General features: G+C 42.9%; 1 protein-coding gene across 2 annotated transcripts in view; it reads left to right on the top strand.

The window, feature by feature from the left end:
- Positions 1-19288, top strand: part of cntn3a.1 (contactin 3a, tandem duplicate 1) — a 67716-nt gene that overhangs the window by 28579 nt on the left and 19849 nt on the right. For both annotated transcript variants that reach the window (XM_076275988.1, XM_076275986.1), the window contains exons 6-10: positions 483-585; positions 7716-7900; positions 10732-10871; positions 15760-15889; positions 18478-18628. In XM_076275988.1, coding sequence (XP_076132103.1) covers positions 483-585; positions 7716-7900; positions 10732-10871; positions 15760-15889; positions 18478-18628 — 709 coding nt within the window. The remainder of the gene's footprint in view (positions 1-482; positions 586-7715; positions 7901-10731; positions 10872-15759; positions 15890-18477; positions 18629-19288) is intronic.

Raw genomic sequence — 19288 nt, 5'->3', positions numbered from 1 at the left:
TGTGTGTGATACTGTAACTTGGCTGGATGGTGTGGATAGTTTCTAATCATCAGTTTTGTTCAGTTCTTTCCCTTCTTCTCCCGACCATTTCTTCTCTCTGAGTAGACAGTGGCACTTCAACTCTAATAGATTTATACTGGTTTAGAATCTGTTGCTTGTCTTTGCTATAGGTTACTTTAAAGGTAATAAATACCTCAGTGGTTTGACTGATATTTCCACTCTGAAAGCCTTGTAGTTCAGCAACTCAATGGCACTGTCAACATCATTGGTCTTTATCCATGTACACACTAACATTGATGGGAAATAAACAATTTCTGTATAAGTATAAGTACACTTCACATACACAGCCAAATTAAGATCTGTAACTTCAATATGGACTTAAAATATTGATTTTAAAGTATTGATTTAAGGGTTGCGAGTTATTCTATTTTTAAGCAGCACTTCTGGAAGATTAAAATAATAATGAGCATTTTTGCCTTCAGGTATTATGGGTGAATATGAGCCCAAGATTGAAGTGCAGTTTCCTGAAGTCATCTCTGTGGCAAAGGGACAAACCGTGAAGCTGGAGTGCTTTGCATTGGGAAAGTAAGTCTGAAACAAGTGTTTACTGAGAATATGATCAGTACTGACACACACACACACACACACACACACATACAATCCCAAAACAGAAAAAGTTGGGACGTTGTCTAAAATGTGAATAAAAACAGAATGTAATCATCTGCAAATCTCTTTAACTCATATTTAGTTGCAAAAAGGACACAGATCAACATATCAAATGTTGAAAATGACAAATTTGACTATTTCGTGGAAAATATATGGAAGCGTTAGCATTAAATTCTGTAAGGAAGACTCAATGCATGCGTCACTCATTCATTCATTACTTCTGACCAATCACCAGTCTGCATCAGCCTTTATAATCACTTTACTTTGCACCTGCCTGTTGCTTTCAGGTGCCGATTTTCGATGTTCCGTATCCATGCCCGGGTAGCTAGTCATTCACTTCGCCACAACTTTAACATGTGATGCAGTCATAGTAGCTTAGCCTACCTTTCGTTCGCTTCAACCGAGTTGGACGCATCTCACCAAAGTCTCGGGGGTTGGGAGACTTTGACTTTGTAGGATAGTAGCTCGTAAACGTCGGAGAGTAAGGTAGGCCAAATTGTTGCCACTGTTCGGGTTGTCCGCCCGGTGTTATCAACGGAAAGAGACAAGTTCCGCGGCTCGAAGGTTCTCTTTCACCCTAGTCTCGTGTTAGATCCTAGTTGCTTAATGAGGTTAACGTCGTATCGCTAACAACGGAAATATGGTTGCTAAACTTTCTGACGAAAACCGTCTGACTTATCAGGCTACGCTGTTAACATACATGTACGGAACCGTTTAAAAAACTCCGTTACTCCAGTTATCGACACTCGCGATGGTTTCCTTGCCAAAGCTGCCATGATACAGCTTTGCTAGGTCCACATCTAGGCAAATTGTCTCGCCGGTCAGGCTGTCGTGCATGGAAGGCCAACAGGGACAAAAGTACTCTTCCTAGTCCCTGTCCCTTTCTAGGCTACTGTCATTAACCATAATATTTCCGATGCACCTGAAGGCCATATTAATCTTATTTTCATTCTCCTGTCTGGCTGATCATTATTGTCTGTTACTGTCATTGGTTATGTACATAATATGTAGGCCCATACATCGTGTTCGTTGATTTAACTAATGGCAACGTAAATGTATCATGGCTGTTTATTTGCCTGCCTGCTAGGTCCTTTTGAAAATGCTATGTCTCCTCTCTAACCACTCCATTCCTCCTCGCAGGTCTTCAGGCTGTAGGGACTAGAACAAGATCTTTCCTCAAACTCTTCTCTGCCAAAAGAGCAACACCTCTAGCAGGCACAAACTCTCCTTCAGGCCAATACTGCACTCACTCATATACTTTTCCAAGCACAATGCACTTTGCTTGTCGTCATTCGTAATCTCCCATTACATCACTGCAGCCGCAAGCACGGGGATGGCATTCCTTCCCATTTCTTCATTACTTAACATCTTAATAATCTTTCCATTTCAGGAGCAGCTCCTCTTCGTTTAATGTAAATGCCTCTTTCTCTAATTTAAGGGTATGCATCTGTCGGCAGTGGAGTACTGACCCTCACCGTAACTATCTACTTCATGCAGGGATGCGGGGCTGGTTCACGTAGGCCTATAGCCAAAACGTTCATCGAGGGACAGTGCTTTGGTTCATATTTAATCTTACTCCATCCAGGTCATGTGATGTCAACTTATTTACCTCCTCATCTAAGCTATACGCTAACCCTTCATGTCTTTATCCCACCACAGTAGGAGCAGCAGAATAGTGAACTTGCATTGTTAAATCATTAGATTTTGCAATTCACTATCGAATATCCATATGTCCTCGAATCTCAATCACATAATTCTCAATCGTCATATAATCAAATCAACCAGCAATTATTAGGCTACATCACCAATTCACTCTAACTATTTAATTTACTAGGTCTGTGATGCTGGTTCACATATTCTAAACACCCACTTACACTTGGCTCTGGAGCAGTGCTTTGCTCACATTTAATCTTATTTCACCCAGTAAGCATGATGAGGATTACTCTCCCCATCTTTTGTCTTTATTTTAGTTATGCTAGATCATCCTCAGCGACCATCCATAAGTGCTAGTGTACTCCAGCTATGTATCTGTTGATTGTATTTTGTCTTGTCCTGTTGTGTCCTTAGGTCTGCTGCTGGTTAGTTAACCCTGGCTCTCTTTTCACTCCCTATCAATTCACTCCTTGAAGCCGTGTTCCTCATGGCTTTCTATGGGTTCATGCGCTCCGGGGATTTTGTTCTGACAGCCAGGTTCTTAACCCTTCTCAGGATCTGGCTTGCTCAGCCATCCTCTTCTCCTCCCACTTCTATGTATTTCTGAAACATTCTAAAATGGACACCTCAGGTTCTGTGGTCATTATCAGAGATTCTAAAGTAAATAACTCTTCTGTCCCTATACTTCTATGATCAACTATGTTAAACTTCACCCACACACTTCTCCAAATGCACCTCTTTCTTCTACCCACTGGGTTATCAATGTCTAAACAATGGTTAAGAATCCACTCGTCGACAGCGGTTAGTAGCTGCGGGCTCTCAACCTCCCAATATACTGCCCATCCCTTTCGCATCGGCGCTGCAACGTCAGCAGCCGCTCTAGGATCACCTGCATCCTCTATCAAGTTGCTCGGAAGATGGTCTTCGTCGGCTTACGAGTCCTATATAAGACCTCAGGATCAAGCCCTTCTAGATGCGCAAATGGCTCTTGCAAGTGCCAAATAAGGTAAGCTACCTTTCAAAGGTCTGGTGGTGGTTATTCGGCTCAGCTAAAGCATTATATTAATTACGATGGACCCGAGCCACTCTTCTCCAGTCACTACGCACAGCCGGCACTTTAGGCACAGAATAAAGTGTTAATACATTCTAGTCACTACGCACCGCCGCCCTTGGTCTAGCTTCTGCAAGCAACCTCGGGTAATCACGTCACAACAGTTAATTTCCTTTATCCTTCCATCACCCCACTTCACTCATCATATACATACGCGACTCGACTCGACAGTCGACTCGAATCGCATCATCAAATCGCAATCATCAATCGTTATCGAACCGAACGATCATTAAGCACTTACCACGGGGATTCGCACCACATTGCATTACATCTTGCCGTGCAAGAACCGAGCTTACGAAAGCTCTGAGCTCGTGCAGCTCCCCGCTGCAATCGCTGCAGACCATGCTGGTTATGTCTTCTGTACCCGCAAGAGTACACTTTTTCTATCATCTGTTCTTGGTTTCATTTCCTTTCATGAATCACTTTACTATTAACGAAGGATTTGTCTCATATTAATGTTCTCTTTGATTATGCTCTGTTCCAGGAAGTGTCCCAGCCTCACGTCTACCCTCAGGTAGGCCTTTCCAATCTTTCTCTTTGGGGGTAGGCTCGGCCCCTGCCGTATTCACCCGGCAGGATCTGCGAGGGTCTCCACGCTTCGGGTCCCGGACTGAGAACGATCATTAAGCACTTTCCACAGGGATTTGCACCACATTGCATTACATTCTTGCCGTGCAAGAACCGAGCTTACGAAAGCTCTGAGCTTGTGCAAGCTCCTCAACTTCGCTGCAATCGCTGCAGACCATGCCGGTCATTTTCTTCTTTTCACCAGAGTGCTCAAGCTTTCTATCTGTTCTCTATACCTTTCTCTCTGAACTTATTACCCATGGACAATGTCTTTCATGTTTTCCTGTCTTGTTTAGCTAACGTTACTTATGCTGCTCATCTTATTTTGGGGGGCCTTTCCAAGAGCAAGGTACAAAAGCATGGCCTCACTCTTTTCATCTTGCCCTTGCCTTTAGCTCCATTCCGTTGCAGGATGCGGCTCGCTCACGGAAACAGTCATCACATTTAGGGGTCGTACTTAAATCGGATATAATCTGTCATGGACACTACACCATGCTGTTATTTTGGGGTAAGTCAACATAATTAATTCATTAATCTAAACCTTGCTTTGTTTACATTTCTATCCTAATAGTAGGCCTATACGTTGTGCTATTTAGCTTTCTTTAACATGGCTTTACCTCTGCCGGATGGACAGTAGTATCTGTTAATTTCATCTCCTGTACATCTTGTCCTTGCAGCTTCTGTTCACCATTGAACTGTAACAAATGGAGTTCACAAACTGTAATATTTTGCATCAACTTGCTTATCAATTAAGAGCTACTCCATTTGCTCGTCACAAGGCTCACAAGAATCTATGGACTGTACGGTTACTGAGTTCTTAATTACTAAAGACTCACTCAGCAGTAATGAGCATTTTGTAATCAATGTACTTCCTCTTGCAAATGTCTGGTGGTGGTTATCTAAATTTAATCATATTACTCATCTCTTCGTTTCTGGTGCCCGTACCGGCTTGGTCGCATTTTTTGCAGGTCATAATCTTTTCTATTTCTTCTGCACTAAACTGAGCTTCTGCAACTGCGAGCTCATCGTCCCCTGAGCATTTGCAACTGCAAGCTCTATCCCGCTGCACTAACCCTGAGCATCTGCAACTGCAGGCTCTATCCCCTGCACTGACCCCGAGCATCTGCAACTGCAGGCTCTATCCCCTGCACTGACCCTGAGCATCTGTAATTGCAAGCTCATCGCCCTGCACGTCGTTAGTTAACCCTTAAGCTAAGCTTCTGCAAGCACTAGTCACTCAAGCAGTCTTGTTCAATGGGTTGAACATCAGTAAGCTCAATTCCCTTCCATAACTTTAATCATAGAATTCGAGTCACAGGTGGTTGAATCCATCATCATAATCATCATCCTCATCAAATCATCAGTTTATTCTGCTGTCTGTCTTGCTTTCTCTGATTCATCTCCCGAGTTCAACCGGATAATACAACATGCACTGTTTAATATTGGTATGCTCTATTTCAGAGAGGATGACCATCTAAGCATTCTGGTGGGTATCTTTATTTCTTATTCTTTGGGGGTAGGCTCCGCCCCTGCCGTCTCATACCGGCAGGATCTGCAAGGGTCTGCACACTCGGTGACCTGGACCGAGGACGGGGCCTATGCCAAAGACTGTCTTATTGTTGCTTATGCCTTTTGTATATCCTTTGATGGATTAAAACGTGTTTTAACTTTCATTATACCTCCCTGAGTCTTTCGGATAGAAATGGAAGCGTTAGCATTAAATTCTGTAAGGAAGACTCAATGCATGCGTCACTCATTCATTCATTACTTCTGACCAATCACCAGTCTGCATCAGCCTTTATAATCACTTTACTTTGCACCTGCCTGTTGCTTTCAGGTGCCGATTTTCGATGTTCCCACCCTCCCTCCCTAACCACCACCAGTTTGGCCTTGTCCAGATGTCCAGGGGGTAGGCTCCGCCCCTGCCGTCTCATACCGGCAGGATCTGCAAGGGTCTGCACACTCGGTGACCTGGACCGAGGACGGGGCCTATGCCAAAGACTGTCTTATTGTTGCTTATGCCTTTTGTATATCCTTTGATGGATTAAAACGTGTTTTAACTTTCATTATACCTCCCTGAGTCTTTCGGATAGAAATGTTAATTTTGAATTTGATACCAGCAACATGTTTCAAAAAAAGTTGGGACAGGGGTAACAAAATGCTGGAAAAGTTGTGTAATGATAACAAAACGAAGAATGTTTCACAACTAATTAGGGTAACTGGCAACAGGATTGAGTATGAAAAAGAGCATCCCAGAGAGGCAGGGTCTCTTAGAAGTAAAGATGTAGGGGTATTCATCACTCTGTTTAAACCTGTGTGCACAAATGATGAAACAATGTCATTTTAATGCTTCTTAACATGAAATTGTGACGTTTTTAGGGAGTTCATCATCTACAGGACATAATATTATTAAAAAATTCAGAGAATCCAGAGAAATCTTTGCAAACAGGGGAAATAGCGGAAAAACAAATTGGATGGCCGTGGTCTTTTGGACCTCAGATGGCACTGCATCAACACCAGACCTGTTTCCAGACCTGTCATTGTATGGGCTCAGGAAAACCTCTGATAACCATTGTTTATGTGCCCAGTGTGATACTCAATTCAAAAACTGCAGCCAAAATTGTAACAGCTAAAATTGTATTGAGACATGATACAGAAAATACCACCCTCTTATCTGGGCCTGAGCTTGTTTAAAATGGATTGAGGTAACGTGGAAAAAAGTCCTGTGGTTAGACCAATCAAAGTTTGCCATTCTTTTTGGAAATCATGGACTCATCTGGGCTAAAGAGGAGAGGGCCTATCCAAGTATCCAACCTATCCAACTTGTTTTAGTGCTCAGTTCGAAACCCAACATCTATGACGGTGTGGAGGAGCATTCATGCCTACAGCATGGGCATCTTGCACATTTGGCAAAGCACAATCAATTCTGAATGATGTATACAGGTTTTGAGCAACATATACTGCCATCCAGGCAATGTCTTTTCCAGGGACGACCTTGCATATTTCAGGAAAACAATGCCAGAATGAATTCTGCACATATTTAAATAGTATTTCACCATAGAGGAAGATTCCAGGTGCTAAGATGGCCTGTCTGCAGTCCAGAATTGTCAAATTAGGTGCATAATGGAATGATAAACATGACTAAGAATACCCCATACTGTTGAGCAACTGAAATCCTATATCGGGGAGTAATGGGACAACATTTCATTATCAAAACTGTAGCAAATGGTCTCCTCAGTTCCTAAACATTTACAGAATTGTGTTAAATGAAGAGGTGAAGCAGCACAGTGGTAAACATGCTCCCGTCCTAACTTTTTTTGAAACATGTTGTTGGCATCAAATTCAAAATTAACATATACTTTACTTAGTCCAAATTTTCAACATTTGATATGTTGTCTATGTACTTTTTGCTGCTAAATATGGGTTTACAAGACTTGTATATTATGACATTCTGTTTTTATTTGCATTTTACACAACATCCCAACTTTTTCTGTTTTGGGGTTGTACACATACACACACATGGACACGTTAAATTTCTCCCACTCCCACTTTCACACACACAAACACACACACACACACACACACACACACACACACACACACACACACACACACACAGAGAGAGAGAGTAGTCATTCAAGCATTAATAAATCCTCTGAGTCGCTGAATACTATTTCATCCTCTGAGTCACGCTCCTTTGTCCTACTCCCTTCACCAGCCCCGCTCCCTCCATCAGCTGGAAGAGGGTGGAGGGAGTTCCCTTCCCCAGGAAGGTGGATGTGAACAAGGCCAGTGGTGTGCTCGAGATCCCCTACTTTCAGCCAGAAGACGCCGGTGTCTACGAGTGCGTCGCTGAGAACGCCCGTGGCAAAAATGCAGTGAAGGGGAAACTCACGTACTATGGTAAGTCATTGCAGCAGCTCTTCAACTGCACAAGCAGACACCGTGCTACCTTGCATTTCTAGCCGACTTTTGACATTTTGCAAACAGAAGCTGGGTAGCAAAAAATCTATTTTGAAACCCTATGAATACAAGTTGGCTTCAGTAGTACTTGGTCAGCAATCTGTTGGAAAATATATGAAACCGTCTCGAATGTTGTGGTTAGATGCAGCCTGAAATGATATGGAAAATATCTCCTGTATTCTTGGTAAGATGCAGTCCAAGATGCTGTGTTTTTGCTCACCAACTGTTTTGATAAACAAACAGAGTCACGCTTTAAGCCAAATGAGCTTGCCAGCTGCCTGGAGCTGTTTGATTTCCAGGTCCATTCGCTGGTTCCCATTGATCCGAAGGGCACAAAGAGTGAAGTAAACCCATCAATTCCACTGAGGCCAGATGATGGCAACATTTTAAATGAGTGTTTACGTCTACTCTGTTTACATCTGCATGCATACTTGAGTGTATGACTTCCATGCAACATAAATAAAGTGTATGAATTTCATACGAGATAAGACGATAACATAACTTGGCGAAGACGCTCTGAGGTTTCTGTGGTGTGATTGGATGCCACTTATTCCTAAAGAGAGATGAAGGATGTGTTTTTGCAGTTAATATCTCAGAGACATGAGCTATTGCCTGCTACATATGCAACTTCGTCCAATTGGCTGTTTGATGATTCTCTGAATATTCTAACTTGAAGTCATGAAATGCTTTTAAATGTTGTTGTATTCACACTTAATATTAAAAGTGGTGTGAGTGTGGGACCTGGCTAGAACAATTTCCTCTCAAATATATAGAGTAGCTAGATTTTTCTAGTGTCAATTTTGTGTGAATCTGCCCATGCCTGTCAATATTATAACTAAGAAGCTGTACTCATTGAAATTCTGTGTTTGAGATTGTGTTCCTTGTTTCTCCTAATTTATGTGTACCAGCTCTAAACAAAATTGTTCTGCATGTTTAAATGATTGGGTAGAGGAATGAGTGGCTTGTGTTCACAATAGCAATCATTTCTTATATTTGTTTGCCTACATCCCTTAGGCACATCGGAGTTAGTGTTTTATTATTAAAATTATATCACTATACTTCTGTCTGCCGTATGTGGTCGCCTAATGTTATCAATATTTCAGCTCTTGTATGTGACTATTCATAGCTAACCTTATTTCATATAAATAGATGCATGTGCCGTGAGTGTAGGATGCGAATATAAATGAGCGTAGACTAAATAGTTCATCCACTCTGCATCCTCCTAACAGCGCCAGTGGGAAACCTCAGGTTTCTTATTTTCACAGAATAATAATTCCCTCCCACCCCCCCAACCCCATCCCACCCTAGGTGCAGGTGATATATTTACACAGGCCTCAGACTAACCCAAGGACAACTGTCCCATTTACTGAAATAGCTTGCTAAAGGTATGCAAAAAGTTTATTTTTTAAACAGACAGACAGGACAGATATACAGGTCTTGTTGGGGGGAAGCAGCCTCTGCTTGCTTATAGATCTATGCAAGGCGTAGCTGCATAAAGGACACATTCCTGCTGACAGCCTTAGTCTGTCTGTTTTGTGACAAGCCATACGTGATTATGAGCGACTTGTTTGCCCCCAGCGGTTTGTAGTCTGTTTTCTTTTAATCTGGCCCTGCGCCCGGTGATAAAAATCTGTAGTTTCCCACAGACTGGGGCTTGTGGGACATCCATCAGCAGCGTGGTGGAATAAAAGAATCAATACGAGGGATGGGTTGTTTATCAGACTGCAGCCAGCTGGCACTAAAACTATATGGATGCTTTTCTTTCACTTCTGCTCTTTATCGCCCTTCAAATTTGGGTCCGCAGCCGTTCTGTTTTACCAGGGCGACTTGTCCCATCTGATAATTTGTGAATCCTAATGTTATGATGAAACATCCTCCATCATGAGCTATTCATGTTATCATTTTATTTCAAATGGATTTTGTACGTTGACCCATATAAAGTCTTAAGGGCATTCATCATTAATATGTAAAGACATAAACCATAGCCTGATGTATGTAAAATGCTACAGTTGAAGTCTGAATTGCTATGCCACTATTGTTTTTCAAACGGAGGGGTAGACTGTGCTATCCATTACTGGCAGATGACATCAGGTGTTCTCTTCAGCTGCACTAGTCCTGATACAGAAGATTGTGACAATCATAAGATCAGTTACAGAGATTCCAGTCCGATACTATCTTACTCAGCCTAACTTAAATCAATTGCCCTGTGAGCAGCCCTGTCTATCAACCTTAAATGATAATAATAATAAAAAAAACAGAATGAAGTATCCCTAACCTATGTCCAGTATCACTGCTATTGAAGCACAGTTGCATACATCAAGATGACAAGATGACATCAAGACAAATCCGATGTAACATCAGTGTTTTAGCTGTGCATGATGTGGAGTGAACAGACAGCTGTTAATGGTGTAGGGAAGCCAACTGGACATATATGGTTGAAAAGGAAAATGTATGTTCCATGAGGGGATAAAGCATTGTTCCTCATTTAACTGTAAAGGCAAATCCCTATTGAATAATGCATACAATGTAACCGCCGCTCTTGAAGATTCTAATGAGGGGCCGATTGATTAATGGCTTGGTTTATTCATTAATAGGCTCATTCAATGGTTGGTTGCCTCACTGATTTATCAAAACAATTTATCGATTTGCGCCTCTTCACTAGGCAGGGGCCTAGCGTGAAGGTGAGGATGTCATTTTGTGGGTTTATTTCTGTTTTGTTTTGTATTGTTTTGCTTTTTCTTTTAATCTGTTGTTGTATTGTGCACTTTTAGCGCCGCCTCAGCTGACGGAGAAGCCTCAGGACCTGCAGAGGCCGATCGACGAGTCGGTAGTGTGGGAGTGCAAAGCCAGCGCCAAGCCCAAACCCTCCTATAGGTGGCTAAAGAACGGGGAACCACTGGAACCCATGGAGGTAGGAGAAATAGATCGACATTTACCTTCACATGTATTCGTAAAGCTGACACTTTCATCCAAAGCCACTTACTAATGATGAGTACTGTAACATTCAAGCTACAGTGTAGTAGACATACTTTATAGCAATAGGATGATGGCTTATGTACAGATCAGAGGGTTTATTCAAGAGATATAGTAGTAGATAGAGCAAGAGTGCACAGTGAGTGTGGGAGATCAGTAATCTTGTTGGAAACAGTTTTCTTTTTTGGTGTCTTTCTGACCCGTACTGATACAGTAGACTTTACTTTTCTCAGTAACTGGTTCAGTTCAATAAGTGGTTCAGTGATTGATATAGCATGATCCTTACATTCCCAAAGTTACATGTTCATCTTCATTAACGCCTATCCTTACTGGAGTAAGAGTCACAGGGGTTCTTCTAGATGCCTTTTCTGAATGGTACTGAGTTCATAGTATTTGGTACACACAACAGGGATGGGTGCATATGGATGGGTAATGTTGTAACTTTACTGACAGTCCACGATGAAGACCTATAGTCACATATCAGGAGTGTGGTGGAGCAGCAGCAGCTGTAGCAGTGGTGGGCCCGTCTATATAAAGGGGAATTCCGGCGATTTTTCACATAGATCTCCGTTTCCCAAGATCACCGAGAACTGTCAAACAATTGGTTTTACATAGCTGGAGTTGCTGCAGCCAACAGGCAACTGTATCCAGGCAGCTACAGTGCTACACTCTGGGGGCATGCTCATGAGCCCCCATGTTCATGCCCACAGAGTGTAGCGCTGTAGCTGCCTGGCTGCTTTAACTGTTGGCTGTAGCAACTCGAGCTAGGTAAAACCCATTGTTTTCAGGGTTTTTTGTACCGAAAGTACTCAGTGACTTTGAGAAACTGAGATCTATGTGAAAAATCACCAGAATTCCCCTTTAATCCTCCTTTACTTTGCATGTTTATCCATTTATTCTCATCCATCCAGCCTCTAGAGGAACGCAGATGTCATGAGAGAGGGCACGGAGGTTGGATTTAGTTCTTCTAGATGCCTATTTGGCCCAATGCTGATTCATTAGCACTAGGTACTCCTTGAGGGGATTGGAAGGCCTGTGACTCAGTTAATGTTTCTTGCAATCCACATTAATAGTTATTCATGTAGCAGTTGGTTTTTATCCAAAGCTGTGCCTTTTATCCAGTTACTTTTATCCAAACCTCTCTGTCTGAGCTGTTTTTATTCCAAGCAACTCAGACATACAGGTGAGACAGGTAGTTCTACTGTATGTGTTCCGAGTGGGGAATGGAACCCTGACCTTGTGTTGTTAACACCTTTCTTAAGAGCTTCACACGTCAACCCTGTATTGTATAAGTTTCTGTGAGTGTCAAAAGGATTTCTTGTTTTCTGTGACACAAGAGACTTCAACTGAGGGGATTATATTAACTTGAGTAATGTTTTTGGACTTTGGAGTGTTTCACACTTTTTATAGTTTAGTTATGCTCTTTTAACTTGTATGATTTAAGTTGTATTATGTTGTAACATGTACAACAGATATGAATGCTTTTAATAACTAAATGCAGAGCACACTTTCCTATAGATCAGTAAATTAGTTGTTCAACGCTTGCTCTAATTGTTCATATTTAAATAACCAGTCCTTGAAGTGCCTCGGTAGGGAGAACTACAGCTACTACTACAACTACAACTACTACTAATAACAACAAAAAACAACAGCAATATCAACAGCAGCACAGACATTGTAATGCCACAATGTGGGTTCATGGTAAGAATTGACACACATACTGTACCATGGACAGTCAGTCCGACTGGTTGTGGCAGTAGACCGAAGCCTTTCATTCTATTACAGTTTAACAGACAGAAGCCAGGCGAGGCGATTTGATGCCGTTCTTAAAACAGAAATCCTTGCAGTAATCTCCCTGCAAAGCTCCCTTTTTGCTCCTAGTATTACCACTAATCCAGCAGTTGAAAGAGCAACTTTCCTGCATGGTAATGGTCCCTTCTGTGCTGTAATTGGGAGGATATTCAAGACCTGCATGCTTTAAAGGTGGAAGTCAAAGTCGTCATGGAGGCGGGTTGTGACTGCAGGCATATCAGGGAAAAAATAAAAACGTGTCTGTCAGTGATGAATATGGCAATCATGCATATATGGAATCATCTTTGATGTTAGACACTGCTGGGAATGAAGAGCATATTTTTTTGGTTATTCAGTAGATTGAGCGCAGTAGCACTGTGCTCCAAAATGTTAAGTTGACCTACATTTAGTGATTTTACACAGTCTTCGCCATTTATGTACTGGTTTATAGATGTTTATGTTTGTAGATGACATTCTAAGCCTGGTTTGGAGGCAGTTAGTGAATGCTGCCGGTGCAGGTCACTGGACAGTAACAGGGTCAGGCAGAGAGCAGCTCTGAGACCACGGCCCATGGCGTCCATGGACTGCTAGCTTTCTTCTGCTCTGTTCAGTTTAATGCAGTCCGACTTAATTTATTAATGTGGTGCCATTAACACTTATAGTGTCTCATAGCACATGTACTAGTACAAATACTCACAACAATTCCTCCTGTGAAGTCTCAAAAGAGTGGAGATGGTGGATGCCACGCTGCTTTATTTATTGATTAAACATGGCTGGCTGTCTGGGTTGACTCCACTGCAGGTTGTTCTCACCTCAGGGCAGATGCACTGTATCACACTTCTCCACGTGTTCAGTGGTTTGAGAAATGCTCAGTGGTATTGAATGATATCACAGCAGACATTCTACTGTAAATGACAATGTGTTCCAATGTCAATGTGTGTTTTTTTTTTTTTGTTTGTTTTTTTATGTACTTTCCCATGTAGATTTTACTTAATAGAACAAACAAGTGATGTCTTTCGAGCAATTCTCATTTTCTTACTGTTAGCTAGTTATCTGGGCTGAAGTATTTGGATATAACTGACAAAGGAAAAGGTGTAGTATATTAATGAGCTATAGTGTTACCATTCTGAAAATGTCACCGTTTCCTGCCAGAAAGAATTTAATCTATTTTCCGCGCCAAAGGTCAAGCATGTTAAAAAAAGGACAAGGAGGAGTAGGAGGAATGAGAAAGGTGGAGTGATTTGTTATTTTCCATTAAAGAAAAGCCTCCCTTTATTCTTCTCTTAATCTGACCCCGTGTCAGAAATACCTGCCGCCTCACCGACAGCCACCTCAACAATATCATTCTCATCACACTGCGCTGAGACCTAGGAGCGATTCTGCTGTCTAGGCCAGACTGTCACCGAGATGGATTAATGATGTCTGTTGTCAAGTTTTTTTGCCCTCCTGTTTTTTAAGTGCTCCCACATGTAACATATAGGCGTGTGTGCGGAACAGCTGCCAGCTTCTGTTGAAGCCCCTGCGATGGGCGCTCGCCTCGCCAGTAATAGCGATTCAGCATAAGGTGCGTGAACAAGGGCCTCTGTGGTCGACGTGAGAAAGTGCTGATTTTAGGGGAACGTCAGGCCTAATTAATGACAGCCATAAAGCTGATCTATGCTGCCATTTGTCTCCTCTGCCAGCAGGGGATCTTTGAGTATCCCCACGGAGTCCTCCAGCCGCCAACCCACAATTCACTGCAGTGCAGCACACACACAACTCAACCCTCTGTCATAAGATGGATATAAGCATGTCATATACACATGTCATTACATATACCATGTTATGGCTTTAATCCCCGTACTATTTTTTGTCCAGTGATATAACATTGTCATAAGACCATTATCAGTCAATTTTAACACAGCTTTTATGATATAATTTTCTGTCAGAGAACTGTCATAAAGACTAACAAAAATGATGACATTCTACAGTTGCTGCATATTACATGTCAATACATTGTCATAATTATGAAATCATCTGAAGCAATCTATCATGAAAAGATTGACATGTGACACACTCCATAAATAGACAAGGCCTTGTCCCTGCCCCGAACAAAGACAAGCTTACATAGACCACGTAATCACCTGTCAGCTCTCACCCGTCCCTCTGAAGTGTACTAGGCTGTCAATGCTACTGCCATAACCCCCCCGTTCTGCTCAGTGGGAGGTGGAATCAGCAGGTCGGCTGAAGAAGGGTTCTCCTGCGTGACACACAGGTATTCATGCTCAGTATGGGCTCTTCATGTGTCATCACCAGAGGCTTAATCCCTGTCAGATGAGAAGACACGACAGTTTCTTTCAAAATGCTCCTCCAAAGGACCTGACTCTAAAGACATCAAACACTCAGCTCCTCTACATCAAAGCAAGGGGAGCAGTTGGATGTCATCTTAATGACGTAGTACCTTATTATGACAGTAATGTCATTAAGCCTCCAAAAACTACTGCTAAAAGCATAGTGTGTGTGTGTGTTTATGTTTGTGTGTCTCTCTCTCTCTCTCTCTGTGTGTGTGTGTGTGTGTGTGTGTGTGTGTGTGTGTGTGTGTGTGTCTGTGTGTTTGTCTGTTAATTTGTCTGTTTATTAATCACAATATTGTTTCCCTCTGAGTCAACAAGATTGGCCATGACTACATGAATGCTATTTTTCAAATCCACTTATGGGAGCACCTTTATGCACAGGGCTCTTGAGGGATTTTATGCTAGTGTGAGTTAGGACTATGCATGCTTTGTAGCCACTCTTCAGCTCTTCAGGAAACAACGTGACTCTTTCCTTAAGTGTTCCTTTTTTTTCAAATCTTACTTCATACCTTACCCTTATAGTGTTCTTACAGCTACAGTAAATCCATATGTTTTGATTATCTTTGCAGAGGCTCTGACAATTGCATCTGAGATTTTCTATAGAGTTTTAAGATGCAGTCATCTTCCATAATAGCAGGACATTTTACACAACGGTGGTTCATACCCGCCTTTTATGTGTGTCTCTCTGTCCTTTCTGTCCAGAACAAACTGCAGGTTGTCAACGGAGCCCTGACCATCTCGTCCTTGACCCTGACGGATGCTGGGATGTACCAGTGTGTGGCAGAGAACCGGCATGGCCGGGTATTCACCAATGCCGAGCTCAGGGTCATCGGTAAGATGGCTTTTTTTCTTCCCTGAGACTTTCTACTGTTTGATTATACTCAACACTGCCTGTGTTAGGGATATAGCCATGGACAAGGAGTCATTCAATCAAGACCAAATGGGAGATAGTCTCTGTGATTTGTCCTCCTTGTACTGGTGGGGACCTCTCCCTGCCCCTCCCTACCCTCTTGGGCAAAGTTTGGGGGGAAAGCAACACTGTTCCTCTAATAGGCTCTGCGTGTCCCTACATATAATTTTAATGATATGCTGTTGTTGAGGTGCCACGAGTTGTTTTGACTGTGTAATTACTTTATGTACACTTGTGTCGTAACTCATTTACGGAAGAAGAAAACATTCTTTCCAGAGCTGTATTTTTTTTCTCTGGAGTTTTAGCACTTTTCCCTCCTGAGAGAGACAGAGCGGCTGTCACCGACTTTAATTGTCAGACCTATTGTCACTGCCGAGATTAAGGGAGATGGCATTTCATCCTTGTTTTTGCAGAGGGTAACAGAAATTAATAAGAGCGTGGCATCATGCCCCCACCACCACCACCGCCACACACACACACACACACACACACACACACACACACACACACACACACACACACACACACACACACACACACACACACACACACACACAAACACACACAAACACACACACACACACACACACACACACACACACACACACACACACACACACTGCTATTGTATGTGCTCAACTCCAGCGTGTCTTGAAGTTGCTGCCTGGGCTGCCTGCTGGGTTTGCATAGTGAGTGAAGCAGAGTGGCCTGGGTGGCGCCACCGCAGCACAGCCATGAAAGACTGCAGAACACTGTGGGGAGAGACACGTCTTGTCTCATGCTCTCTCCACTCCTCCTGTCTCTCTCTTTTTCCTCTTCTCTCTCCACTCCTTCCTTCTCTCTCTCTTTTCATCATCTTTCCACTCCTCTTTCCTTTCCTCCTCTCTCTCCACTCCTCCTCCTCTCTCTTTTTCCTCTTCTCTCTCCACTCCTTCCTTCTCTCTCTTTTTCCTCCTCTCTCTCCACTCCTCCTCCTCTCTCTTTTTCCTCTTCTCTCTCCACTCCTCCTGTCTCTCTCTTTTTCCTCTTCTCTCTCCACTCCTTCCTTCTCTCTCTCTTTTCATCATCTTTCCACTCCTCTTTCCTTTCCTCCTCTCTCTCCACTCCTCCTCCTCTCTCTTTTTCCTCTTCTCTCTCCACTCCTTCCTTCTCTCTCTCTTTTCATCATCTTTCCACACCTCTCTCCTTTCCTCTTCTCTCTCCACTCCTCTCTTTCTTTTCCTCTTCTTTATCCACTCCTTCTCTCTCTCCTTTCCTCTCTCTCCCCTCTACTCCTCCTCTCTCCATTCCTCCTCTCTCACTAGTCCTCCTCTCTCTCTCACTGCTTGTCTCACATTTTTCAGCAGACATCTTAATTTGACCACAGGAGAGACAGTTAAAAGAAAAACCCAGTAGGCCCCTTATGTGAATGTCTTATGAAAGGCATCCTCCAGGTTTCAGACGCACACTCTCACACGCCCACATATATACATACCCACACACACACACACACACACACACAGACACACACTCTCACACACACAACTGAATGTCTTTTTATTGCCACCGCAGTGCCAGTGCAGCATGGTCATAGAGGTTTTCCGTTCCATATGATTTTTTTTCGTTTTGGTCCCAGGGACCACTCCTTTGGACTTGCTCACACACACACACACACACACACACACACACACACACACACACACAGAGAGACACACACACACACACACACACACACACACACACACACACACAGACACACAGACACACACACACACACACGCACAAACACAGGCACATGTAAGACTTGCCTTTCTAAAGGAGTTGCAGGAGAAGGGGATGGAGAGGAGTTAAGTGGAGACGTTTTTGTTTCGGATAGTACATGCAGCACTGTGAGGCAGTCATATCACTTCTATTATCACTCACACAGTTAGACCTACTCTAACTCTAACTAAAGGCATTCTCCAACAACACACACACACACACACACACGCGCACACACACACACACACACACGCAAACACACGCACACAAACACACACAAACACACACACACTCTCACACACACACACACACACACAAACACACACACACACACAGAGACACACACACACACACACACACACACACACACACACACACACACACACACACACACACACACACACACACACACAAACACACACACACTCACACACACACAAACACACACACACACACACACACACACACACACACACACACAAAAATGTATCTTATTAAAGGCTGTCTGCTGCATACTCTCACACCTGCAGTGCTAGTCTGCACGTAGGCTTGTACTGTCATGTGGTGTGAAAAATCCTTGATTGATGTTGATGATCAAAACAGTTCCTGAGTGTGATTTGATGAGCAGTTTTGGCAGGGCCTTCCTTCTGTGCAATTTCCCCTCTCTTTTTCTTTTCATTTTATTTTCTCCTCTCTCTCTCTCTCTTTCTCTGCCTCCCCTTTTTTTTTTGCTGAGTCTAAACCCTGGTGGGTGTCTCTCCCCCGTGCAGCTGTGGCGCCGGATTTCTCGTCGAGCGCGGTGCGGAGCCAGACTCTGGCCAGGCAGGGGGGCGACGTGCTGATCGAGTGCCGGCCCAGGATGTCCCCCCGGGGGATGATCTCCTGGAGGAGGGGCAAAGAGGCCCTGCGAGAGAGCCACAGGTAGGGTACCTCGGCGCATAGCAGCGCTGACCATAAGCACACACACACACACACACACACACACACACACACACACACACACACACACACACACACACACACACACACACACACACACACACACACACACACACTTACACACACTCCTACCTGTCACTCTCACAGTTAGACACTCACGTACACTCATATGAGCACATGCCATACATACACCCACACAAACTTCTGTTTGTCACTTAAACACACATAGTCACACACTTACATGCCCAAACACTCAACCACACCTCTCCCTCTCTCTTTCTTTCTCTCTCTCTCTCTCTCTCTCTCTCTCTCTCTCTCTCTCTCTCTCTCTCTCTCTCAAAAAGAGACTGAACAATTTTGCACAAGCAGAAAAGGGTCTTTTGTAATAGTGACAATATCACCTCATTCATCAATCTATTGTCAGGAAGTCATGTAATAATAATGTAGTCATTAAAAAAAAATGGTGATTATCTGCAATTGGTATTTGATAAACCAATATAATCTAATTTAATGTATACAATATCAATAATGGCAATAATACTCCAGCATTATTAATGGCTTTATTGGTTTCATATACAAATGAATAATGGCAATAATACTCCAGCATTATTAATGCCTTTATTGATTTCACTTATATGTCAC

Source organism: Alosa pseudoharengus, unplaced genomic scaffold (assembly GCF_046254945.1).
Source record: "Alosa pseudoharengus isolate Yale_2024_CS ecotype anadromous, Long Island Sound unplaced genomic scaffold, YU_APseudo_1.1 YU_APseudo_1.1_scf_9, whole genome shotgun sequence".
Classification (NCBI taxonomy): domain Eukaryota; kingdom Metazoa; phylum Chordata; class Actinopteri; order Clupeiformes; family Clupeidae; genus Alosa; species Alosa pseudoharengus.
Note: the sequence above shows the minus strand (reverse complement) of the source record. Positions and strands in the feature narration are given on the sequence as shown.